The sequence below is a fragment of the Hordeum vulgare genome, chromosome 3H (assembly GCF_904849725.1).
Source record: "Hordeum vulgare subsp. vulgare chromosome 3H, MorexV3_pseudomolecules_assembly, whole genome shotgun sequence".
NCBI classification, from domain to species: domain Eukaryota; kingdom Viridiplantae; phylum Streptophyta; class Magnoliopsida; order Poales; family Poaceae; genus Hordeum; species Hordeum vulgare.
The window spans coordinates 15372813-15384417 of record NC_058520.1 but is presented as its reverse complement, the minus strand read 5'-3'; the positions used below and the strand labels follow the sequence as shown (position 1 = coordinate 15384417).

At 44.2% G+C, this 11605-nt stretch overlaps 1 protein-coding gene across 1 annotated transcript; it reads right to left on the bottom strand.

Annotated features, from left to right (window-relative positions):
- Window positions 1–5888: 5888 nt before the first annotated feature.
- Window positions 5889–11605, bottom strand: LOC123439273 (LEAF RUST 10 DISEASE-RESISTANCE LOCUS RECEPTOR-LIKE PROTEIN KINASE-like 2.4). The gene is made up of 4 exons (XM_045116008.1): window positions 10735–11605; window positions 8263–8298; window positions 6543–7740; window positions 5889–6276 (listed from the first exon to the last, which is right to left on the bottom strand). The coding sequence occupies exons 1-4, from the start codon at window positions 11486–11488 to the stop codon at window positions 6243–6245; spliced, it is 2022 nt and encodes a 673-aa protein (XP_044971943.1). The 5' UTR covers window positions 11489–11605; the 3' UTR covers window positions 5889–6242.

The window sequence follows — 11605 nt, the reverse complement described above, 5'->3', positions numbered from 1 at the left end:
TTTTTGTTTCCCATGCGACGTTCCCCAACAATAAGTTGTCCCAAATCAGCCCTAAAACCTCTGTATATATAGGGGGAAGAGGGGGAGCCTTGCCTTGGGGTCCAAGGACCCCCAAGGGGTTAGGCCGAGCCAAGGGGGGCAACCCTCCCCTTCCAAACCGAGTCCAACTAGGTTTGGAAGGAGGAGTCCTTCCCCCTTTTCCCACCTCCCCCTTTTTTTTCTCTTTGATTTTCTTCCTATGGCGCATAGGGCCTTCTTGGGCTGTCCCACCAGCCCACTAAGGGCTGGTGCGCCACCCCAAGGCCTATGGGCTTCCCCGGGGTGGGTTGCCCCCCCCCCCCGGCGAACACCCGGAACCCATTCGTCATTCCCGGTACATTCCCGGTAACTCCGAAAACCTTCCGGTAATCAAATGAGGTCTTCCTATATATCAATCTTCGTTTCCGGACCATTCCGGAAACCCTCATGACGTCCGTGATCTCATCCGGGACTCCGAACAACATTCGGTAACCAACCATATAACTCAAATACGCATAAAACAACGTCGAACCATAAGTGTGCAGACCCTGCGGGTTCGAGAACTATGTAGACATGAACCGAGAGACTCCTCGGTCAATATCCAATAGCGGGACCTGGATGCCCATATTGGATCCTACATATTCTACGAAGATCTTATCGTTTGAACCTCAGTGCCATGGATTCATATAATCCCGTATGTCATTCCCTTTGTCCTTCGGTATGTTACTTGCCCAAGATTCGATCGTCAGTATTCGCATACCTATTTCAATCTCGTTTACCGGCAAGTCTCTTTACTCGTTCTGTAATACAAGATCCCGCAACTTACACTAAGTCACATTGCTTGCAAGGCTTGTGTGTGATGTTGTATTACCGAGTGGGCCCCGAGATACCTCTCCGTCATACGGAGTGACAAATCCCAGTCTTGATCCACACTAACTCAACGAACACCTTCGGAGATACCTGTAGAGCATCTTTATAGTCACCCAGTTATGTTGCGACGTTTGATACACATAAAGCATTCCTCCGGTGTCAGTGAGTTATATGATCTCATGGTCATAGGAACAAATACTTGACACGCAGAAAACAGTAGCAACAAAATGACACGATCAACATGCTACGTCTATTAGTTTGGGTCTAGTCCATCACATGATTCTCCTAATGATGTGATCCCGTTATCAAGTGACAACACTTGCCTATGGTCAGGAAACCTTGACCATCTTTGATCAACGAGCTAGTCAACTAGAGGCCTACTAGGGACAGTGTTTTGTCTATGTATCCACACATGCACTGTGTTTCCAATCAATACAATTATAGCATGGATAATAAACGATTATCATGAACAAAGAAATATAATAATAACTAATTTATTATTGCCTCTAGGGCATATTTCCAACAGCTCCTGCCCAAGCACACCTCCTCCATAGCACCGAACGAGGCCACCTCCTCGCTCGCTCGCATCCAGGAGCTCGCCCATCTTCCCCCTCGCCTCCATGCCACTACGATGGAGCACCTCACCACCGGCGACCAGCCCCGATGCGCCTTCCATCTCCTTCCTCACTCCTTTTTTTCTCTTTTTCCCTCTCCCTCTTCCTCCGGTTTTACTCACCTCTTATTCCTATGCCTGCGCAGGTCGTCGACAAGGCCAACCAGGGGCTGTCTACCTTGGCCGCGAAGAGGATCCTCACATCATCGTCGTTGTCTTGCTCTGCCCTAGATCCGGTCCCTCTCCAACAGTCGTTCCCGGATCTGGTCTGCCGCTGCCTGTCCGCACCTCCGATGACTACTGTCGTCGCTAGATCGAACCATTGACACCATTGTAAGCATGCACGTGATCAAGATTTTTTTTTGGTTTTTGAAACTAATAGTAATAGCGCGGGTTCTAAACGCTCGCTACTTCTATTGCACGTTAATAGTAGTGCGGGTTATAAAAGTTAGCTATAGCGTCAAAGTAGTAGCGCAGGCACCCGCTCTACTGCTACGGGAAAACATGTGTTATTTCTAGGCTTTTCCCTATTAGTGACTAGAGATCTATTTTGCTGTTTATGTTTTTATACATGCAACTAAGTTTTGCTCTCAAAATCTAATTCAAGAACAATTTCAATTCTAGCACTTAAATACAAATATTAGTTATTAAGAAGAAAATAAATAATATTTTATTATTGCCTCTATGGCACATTTTTGACATACCATACTAGACGTGATGAAGAGCTTTCTAACGAAATGTTGTGCCTTTTTGTGCATACCATAAGCCAGCTAATGATATAGGAGTAGATTTCAAAAAAATCACAAATCTTCCATAATTTTGATTATTAATATGAGTATGTCGTCAATACATACAATTATCCATAAAACTTATCTAAACAAGTTTTCTATGTTTTTCTCACAGGAGGGACATTAACTATTTAAACGACAAATCACTTATTCCTCAAGCTTCAATAATTGGACCTATGTAGCAATATGCTCTGATGCAAGCATCAACATGATCAATAGTATTGTTTGTTATTGTGTCTAATGTTGGCTTTTCCCAAGGGTATCCCTGGTTGTTTTGTTCTTTTCTCTACAAAGGAATCTCTTAATTATGATTTGCTCTCATGTGTAAACGGTATCGATCTGATAGAAATAAATATATATAGGTCGTCCAATTTCATAAGTGATTAAACATCCTAATAACATTGAAAAATTCCAATTCTAAGAAAACTTTTGTTGTTTGACAAATAATTCTATAAATCACAATTGTTTTATTAAACTAAGAGGCGACGACTAAAGTGCGTACCATTGAGTTAAGCCCGAGGCAGAAGACGGGTAACTCGATGCTAGTGAGTGTGACATAGACCGGGAGTCGGAGGGAGAAGTAGGGCAGTACATCCTCGGTGGCATGTCCAACTCTTGTCGTGGATGATCCTCTATAGAATCTCAAGGACCTTTCCTCATCGACGGACAGTTCTAGGATTTTCATGAAAATACAATGGCAGAGGAAATTAGAGGCGGTGGATCTGCAATGGAGTACACATCCCCCTTGGAGCGGCTAGTTGCTCGGCCGTCCTGACCTACCGTGTGGGTCCCATAAGGGGCCCTTTTGTTCGTCCAGGTCCCTCCAGCTCCATTTCTTATTTTTAAGTCTAAAACCATCAATTGGACATGTCACTGAATTAATATGTTAGTATAAAAGAGGATAAAAGTTTGATTCCCACATTATGCTATTATGATACAATTATAGCATGATACAAGCAAATATTAGAGATGCATCAAGGACATGTCCATCGTTTGCATATGCGATGTTGGATTAGGAAGACGCCTTATTTTCATAAGCTGAACATTGATGTGTATTGCAACTCTTTGAAAGCTCCTTAGCTAATCGATTGTCCTGATATATTCCTCGTGTGCATGGACGGGTACATGTGTTTTCTTTCTATCTTTGTTGGTGTGTCTTGCTTTTGGTTCTTTGTGTCGATGTACTAGAAGTCCTTTGAAGGGCTTTGTATGGACCACTAAGCCTAATTAGTCCAACTGAAGGTCTAGTACCACTTTCGTATGATAGTTTGAAACAGATCCACAGAATATGCGATGAAGATAGGCCTAATGACTTCTAGGAATAACAAAAGGGACCAAGATTTTTGGTAGGGGTGGGTGGTGGCTTTCATTGGAGAAGATTTGAGCATGAAGGCCTCACAACGTCACATGGAATTATATCTTTGTAATGTAAAATATGATTTTGGTTCATTTTGATGTTTTACGGTGTATTTTACTTTCGGCACTTTATTAGCCTTCCTCTGTTTTTAAAGAGAAGTGCATTGTTCTTCAAATATTGTGGCTTGTTGCCAGGAATAGTGGAGACATTCTTGGTGTAGCTTTGTTGAGGCATATTCTACTATCGCATCCGATCACCCTATGGTTAAGACCTACATTGTGTCCTCTTATTTTATTTAGTTTCATGTCAAAACGTGTAGTCAAACATCAATCCTAAAATTTCCTTTCCTAGATTTGTTATATTATCCTAAAGTGAAGTTAATTGCGATTAGTATACCAAAAGAAAAAAAACTCTAATCTTTGCTTCCGTGCTAATTTTTTAACACTGGACACTTACATAAGTCAAAAATTAAAAATATCCAATCTTTGTATTTGTGCTACTTTTGTACTCACCGAACTAGCATTAGTATCCAACCTAGTATAAAAAGGATTGTCCTCTCAATTCGTCTTCCCCACGGCTCACAAGCAGACATTTTTCTATCAACACGACATACAAGTTAGGATGAGGATTGCAGCTTTGATGCAACTCCTGATATTCGCCTTTATCCTGATAGCATCAAGAAGTAAGTTTAGCTTGTTTCATGCAAGAGTGTTGCAAAAAAAATCAACAAAACTATATTTGTTCAGGATGTTTATTTCTTCTGATTGATGATATTTTGCAGACGTGAAAACACAACCACATTGTAACATCTTATACCTGAAGAAGTTTGGTGGGTATTTGATTGGTGGTTGTGAGGATAATTGACACAAGAAGTACAAGGAGACCATTAACTGCTCTGAGGATATGGAGTGCGGGTGGGATGCCGATATAGAAGGTAGCAGGTGTAAGTGCATGATGTGTGTATACTATTCAAAGGCTCCAACAAAGGAAATGTGATATTAACTAGCTAAGTAATGATCAGTGTGGGCACTAAAATAACAATATTTCCATAATATGCGGTGCCGCAGCACGACTATTTCGCTAGAAATTGCTATACTACATAAATTCAGTACTACACCTTCAGTTTGTAGAATTATCAAGTGATCTATATGTGTGGAATTGAAAATACCACATCCCTTTTCGAATAAATTGGATGAGTTATTACCAATACAAGGACGAGATAAGAGCTCATGGAGTGCCACCATTGGGCTTGCCTTTTTACACTAAGACCTGCACTAGATCTCGACTCAGCTTTCTTCCGTGTCCTCTCGTCTTCTCTCCATATCAACAAAACAATACACACTTGATATTGGCTGAAACACATCTTGACTTATCGAGAAACATTTTTTTTATTATGGTTTGTCTCCAACAAATAAATATGACACAATAATTGTGATTTGTATGCTAGATCAAATCTCGTCCTAACTTGGATCTTGTTCTCCAAAAATACAAAGAGGTCCCATCCATCGGAAGCTAAGATGCAGGCAAGGCCAGCTTGAATCGCGAGTCAGGGTACCCGTATGCATCCGCCCGATGACATCCATCGGCGTTAAGATCCATTTATAGAGCCTAGCTCCAAGTTCGGTGTTTCTTCCACACTGCCTCCGACTCTGGAAACTCTTTCATTCTAATTATCCGCATGGCGGAACTCATCTAAAGATAGCTCAACACGCTGCTCGTGAGAAAAATTTCACAACGTATGACAAGTAATGCATTATCTAAAAAAATACCGCACTTAACTATGCAACATACAATTCACAAACAGTTGCATACAATGTACATGGAATTAATTTTCACTACTTTTGGCACAACTCGTCCAATTTTTTTGCCTTGAAGAGATGTGAGTCCAAACTTGGCAATACATTAATCCACATTACAACTACTAGTCTTTCGCAACAATGAGAAATTTTACATATTATTCAAGATTATTTGATGAGTCCACATTACAACATCCACTATAAAAAGGTTGCACTCATATTTGTTTTATGTAGCTGCGCCAACTTAGTAGTCGTAATTAGGTGTTACAATCTGCATTATAATCATCTCATGGCATCATTTGTTTATCTTCGAAAATGAGGATAATCCCAGACCTCCTAAAAATGCACTAGGCAAATCGATGCACTAGACATGACGAGGAGCTTGCTTATGAAACATGTGCCTTTTTGTGCATGGCCTTAGCCACATGATGATATAGATGGTGAAAAAACACAAATCTCTCTATTTTTTTGTTGATTATTATTAGTACACATCCGCTAAGTACAATTACCCAACTCGTTTGCGTAAACAAGTTGTCCATGTATCTCTCACAGGCGGGATATCAACTATTTAAACGATAAATCACATATTCCTTAAGGCTCCAATAAGAACTGGACCTATGTAACAATACACATGGAGATGCAGACGTCAATTCGATCAGTAGTATTGTTGTTCTCCATCGCCCATCCACCCAAATTAAGAACTTGGATAGAACTCAACAATGGTTACGTGTCTAACGTTGACTTTGCTGATGGGACATTCATGCTTCTTTTCCGGTTGACTGTACAGAGGAATCTTTTAGTTATGTTGTGCTCTCTGTTGTAAACGATCTTGATCTGGTGGAAAGAAACATATATAGGTCGTCAACTTTCATAATTAAGTGATCAAACATCCAAATAGAATTGGAGATTCAATGCTACACACACTTTTGCTTTGTTTCAAAATAAATTTCTAGAAAGCATGCAGTCAAACATTTTTCTTAATAAGTAGTACTACCCCTGTAAAGAAATATAAGGTTTTTTAGGTCACTACTTTAGTGACCTAAAACACCTTGTATTTATTTACAGAAAGAGTAGCATGCTAGTACGACTGAGATGCGTACCGTTGGGTGAAGCCTGAGGCAGAAGACGGATAACTCGACGGAAGTGAGTGCGAGAGAGAAGGAGAATTGGACGGAGAAGTAGGGTGGTACGGTCTCGGCGGCATGGCAAGCTCATCGATACTCCTCTCCAGCATCTCCAGCACCTTGCTCATCGACGGCCGGTTTGCCGGAACGGTCTGTATGCACCACAGCCCGACCAGCGCCATCTTCCTCGCGATCATCTCCTCTCTGGTGCCGGTGGAGCCATCCTCCCCCTGCATTACCAGCACGCCGCCGTCCCCGAGCAGGTGGTCGTAGATCCAGAGCGGGAAGAACATGTCGGTCTCCTTGGCTGCGGCGTAGGCCTTGACATTGCTCCGCCCACCGACCATCTCTAGCAGCAACATCCCGTAGCTGTAGACGTCGGACTTGGCGGACACGACCCCGAAGCCACGGGAGAAGACCTCCGGCGCGATGAACCCCACGGTACCCCTAGCATCGGCCATGGAGAGGATGCTCTCTTTGGGGTCGCACAACTTGGCCATGCCGAAGTCGGCCACCTTCGGCCGGAACCCCTCGTCGAGGAGCACATTGTGGGGCTTCACGTCGAAGTGGATGATGCGCGTGTTGCACCCCTCGTGCAGGTACTCCAGCCCCCGTGCCACCCCCGTCGCGATCTCTTGAAGCGTCTCCCACTTGAGCCTTGTCGTCGATGACTCCGGTGATTCGGGCTTTGATGAAGGTGACGAGTAGATATACCTGTCGAGGGAGCCGTTGGGCATGTGCTCGTAGACAAGGGCGCGCTTGGAGCCCTCGAGGCAGAACCCGAGCAAGGTGACGATGTTGACATGGGACGTCCGGCCGATGCTGATCACCTCGTTGAGGAAATCCTCGCCGTTGGGCCTGGAGTGGTGGAGGAACTTCACGGCGACCGTTCGGCGGTCTCCCGTGGGAAGCGTGCCGAGGAACACCGCACCGTAGCCGCCTTCACCAAGCTTGTGCTTGAAGCTGTTCGTTATCTTCTTTAGCTCCGAGTACTTGTACCTCCGGGGAGCCAGAGAGCCGTGCTTCTTCAGCAGCTTCTCAACGTTTGCGTTGTCTGCCTTGCTGGTTTTGTCCATGACGCTGAAAAAACTCAAATTGCGGATTTGTCGATGAAACTTCAAGGCGATGACGAGGCATGCCAAGAGGATCAATCCAAATGTGACAGAGAGTGATGCTGAAATTGGAAACGAAAATTACACTTAGTATGGGATTCAAAGTAATAAAAAACACGGTCAACATGGTTCCCCACGCACCTTCATGAACAATAAAGTCTAAAAATTGTAAAAAGAATTAACGAATTCTAGTCACGTGTGAGTGTTTGTATAGAAGTAGTACTGATAGTGTTCTAGGCGAAAAACAAAAAAGGACCTCCAAAACTTCAACAACGGTTTTTCCATAGCATAGATTCTCTCATTTTTGTCCGGAGGAACATGGATGCAATTTTCTCATGAAATTTGCACATGGGTAGAACACTCGGTCATGTTTATGATTTTCTTTTGGAATTATTTATATCTTTGCACACTTTTTTATAATTTTTCTTAGTATCCAGAGGTAGGAGCCAAACTTCTGCGTCGGCAAAGTTATCCATCAAGATGTTACTAATTCTCAGAAAAACGTGATGAGACAAGCATGTTGTACTAGTTCTTGCATGGTTGTTGGAGCGCATGGTTTCTTGCGTACACACAATTGCACGTACCTATCAGGATGACCTTGTTGCTGGATTTCTTCCCATCTGCGAACATGGAAAAAGTCAATAGACAAGTCATCAACAAAGCAAGTGGCCAAATTATATATTTTGCCAGAAGACTAATCAATGAAGCAGGTTCCGATGGAAGACTGATTAAGCTGATAGTGATGCATTTGTACTGTGCTCGGGACATACATGCATTTGTCGGACCATTTGTCGGACAACAGTTAAACGACGACTAGCTGGTTGAATGGATGCATGGGTTCGACAGGAAATTTTACCGGCCGGGACAAGAAATCGAACGCGCTAAGCTTGATTAGTTACCGTCGTGTTCAAACGACACGTAGGCATGCCGACCACAATATTCAAAACATGCAAGTCACGGTCGTCGTACACTCATACTCCAAGACACGTGCGTGTGGTTAGTTGAGACAAACGCCAGCTTTCGGAAAACATTGTATGTATACGTACGTACACATGCATCTTTATGAATACATGTGCGTACATATTATATATCGTCAATGAACACCTTTAAAAGACCGATAAATCTCAAATTTGACAGAGTCATTAAGAATATCTCAATGTGGATGGGACAACGTACCACTGATCACAAAATTTCCGAAAACCCCGTGCTAACTCTAGTAGCCCTTAAACCCCGATGAACAGGTTCGACCACAAAAAAGTTACCCATCTGATATAGATTGATTGATCAGTTACCCTTGAGTTCCCACACACATAAGCATGGATGACGAACGACGGTCACAATATTCAAACCAAATCACAGTCATCTTCCCGGACACATGCGTACGTCGTTACTCGAGTTGATTGACTTGAACCTTGTGTGTACGTACACACTTTGCGATGTATATATGGTGAGTGCATGCATGTAGACACACGCTAGCTGCCGAGGTGGACGACGTGGAGTCCCGGCTACTTGCGGCTAAAGAATATATACCCACGAGTTTAGGTAGGACCTAACACGGAACCCATTGGCTGTTTGGCCAGAATACTGTTTGTGTTTTAGTTTTAGATACGATGAGATCGATCGTCGACAATGACAGCCGCTGACCAAGGAGCCATGTCCAAGCTAGCTAGCTAAGGGCGTGCAGCACGTCGTTTCAGTAGCACGGCTACTGTTGCCGGTCAACCGGGGGAACCTCTTAGGAACCTTGTCCTAAAAGTTTAGCCAGCTAGAAATAGCACATGACAACATTGACTCACTCAAGCATTTTTTTTAATTATTTGGGAGGATCTAAATCGAGCAAGAAGTCTTCATTTCTAAATCGATAATCTTGATTGCGGTTTTCTTATCCGGTATAAATTTATTTGTCACGCATTTTAGAAATCATGTTTGCTCCACGGTAGCAAATAATGTTTTTCTTATTTATTTTTTACTTTGGTTGAGCTGTCTTGCACTTCCGGTGAATCTTTACAATAGATCTAATATTCTCGGAAAAAAGTTTCATATTAATGCATAAACAATATGTCCCAAGAACTCGATGGTAATTTTGTGTTTAGAGAACACAACATACAAAATATGGTCGCTAAACTAACTAGTAGGATCCACGTGTAAGCACCTCATTGCTCGCATCTCTAGCCTACGCCGATGCTCATCCACGGGGTTGTTGAAATGGTAAATGGTCGGAATTGAGCGTAATATTTAAATGGTGGAGTTTTGGATACAGTGTGGACTTTAAATGTGGATTGGAAGATTATTTCTTAAATATGAAGCATTGCTATGACTTGCGCAAAAGACGTGAAATTTAGACCCGGATTTTTTTATTACATAATTACAAGTTATTATCATTTTGTGGTCTCTTGATAGTATGCCATCCTCTGGTGGGTGTACTTCTGGTGCTGTGCAATTGTGTGTGCTTATCTTCAAATCAAACATTCTTCAAAATTTAGAATGCTGCATAGATTTTGCAATTGGTGGCAATTATGATCTTCAAAATGAAACTAATTCAAACTAAATCTATGCTACCTTTTAATTGCTTCTATTTACTTTTTGTTTCCTATATCATCAAAGCAAGAAGTTAATTCCTTCTTCTATGAATATATGATACACATGCATCTGTGTATTCTAGAAAATTAGAAGTTAATGGAACGAGTAGTAATTGTGAAATATAAGGTGTAGTTCGACAATGAAATTCATGCTTTGACCAGTAATAAGTTCGGTAGTACTCCCTCTGTCTTAAATTTTCTGTCTTAGATTTGTCTAGAAATGGATGTATGTAGATACTAAAATGTGATTAGATACATTCATATGTAACAAATCTAAGACGAAGGGAGTATACGCTAGTTGACTTTACATAAAATAGGCACTATTAGATTTTTATTAATCGAAGACACCTGCTGCTTATGACTAGATTTCGTAACCATAAATTTGGGCAATGTTTTTAAAAACTACTATGTTTTTTTGTTTAAAGAAAAACTACACTCTTTTCATTTTTTATGAAGCCGGTAGTGCCTAGTGCTTACCGCATCTGGCCGGGCGCGATGATCCGTCGGCGCAAACGCAGGCGAACGCCTCGGCGTCGGAGTCGTACCCGCACTGGCCGCCACTTGCGCCGCAGGCACCGCAGTCCCCGGCGGACGCCCTCCACTGCAGCAGGTACCCTTCCCTCAGCAGCCGCGGGTACTCCACCCCGGCGCCGGCGCCCGGCGACAACGACCCGGCCACCGGCACCGCCGCGTAGTCACACCCGGCGGCCACGGCCCTCGCGTCGGTGGTGTTGTACCGCGCGTCGAGCCGCACCACGGCCGCCGTGCTAGGGCAGGTGACGTTGACGAACCCTGTCGCCGTCGACGTGCAGTTGAAGAGGAAGAGGAGCTGGCGGTTGGCGGGGCTGGCGGAGAAGGGCGCGAGGCTGAGGCTGGCGGAGACGTCGATCTTGGGCACGGGGCAGCCGGCGGCGTCCGTCTGCACGTTGTCGTTGGCCACGACGACGGCGCGGTCGGCGTAGGAGACGCGGAGGAGCTTGTAGCCGCCCCGGAAGGAGCGGGCCAGCGACGCGCGGCCGCCCCGGCAGTCCACCTGGAACGCCGACGGGCCGCACGGCGGAGACGTCTGGGCGGCGGCGTCCTCCGTGAGCCAGAACGGGTACTGGATCGTCACGTTCCCGCACGCCCTCGGCGCGCACGTCGCCACGGCCGCCGACGCCGGCGCCGTACCGTGGTGCAGGAGCACGACCACGCAGGCTGCTACGACGGAGAGGAGCGCTCGTGCATGCATCGCGACGTGTGGGTGCAGGGCTGGTGGATGTGGAAGAAGGCACGTACGTACGTACGTGCGGTGTGTTGGTATGTAGGGGGATGGAGAAGAGGTAAACGGCGACTGTTTGTTTGACTC

Excerpts from the sequence above, each read along its gene's own strand:
- LOC123439273 (XM_045116008.1), bottom strand. The coding sequence starts at position 11,488 with ATGCATGCACGAGCGCTCCTCTCCGTCGTAGCAGCCTGCGTGGTCGTG. Across the intron at positions 8,299-10,734 it reads ATCGCGCCCGGCCAGATGCG|ATGGGAAGAAATCCAGCAAC; the intron begins GTAAGCACTAGG and ends CCATGTTCGCAG. Across the intron at positions 6,277-6,542 it reads GCCTCAGGCTTCACCCAACG|ATCAAGATCGTTTACAACAG; the intron begins GTACGCATCTCA and ends TCTTTCCACCAG.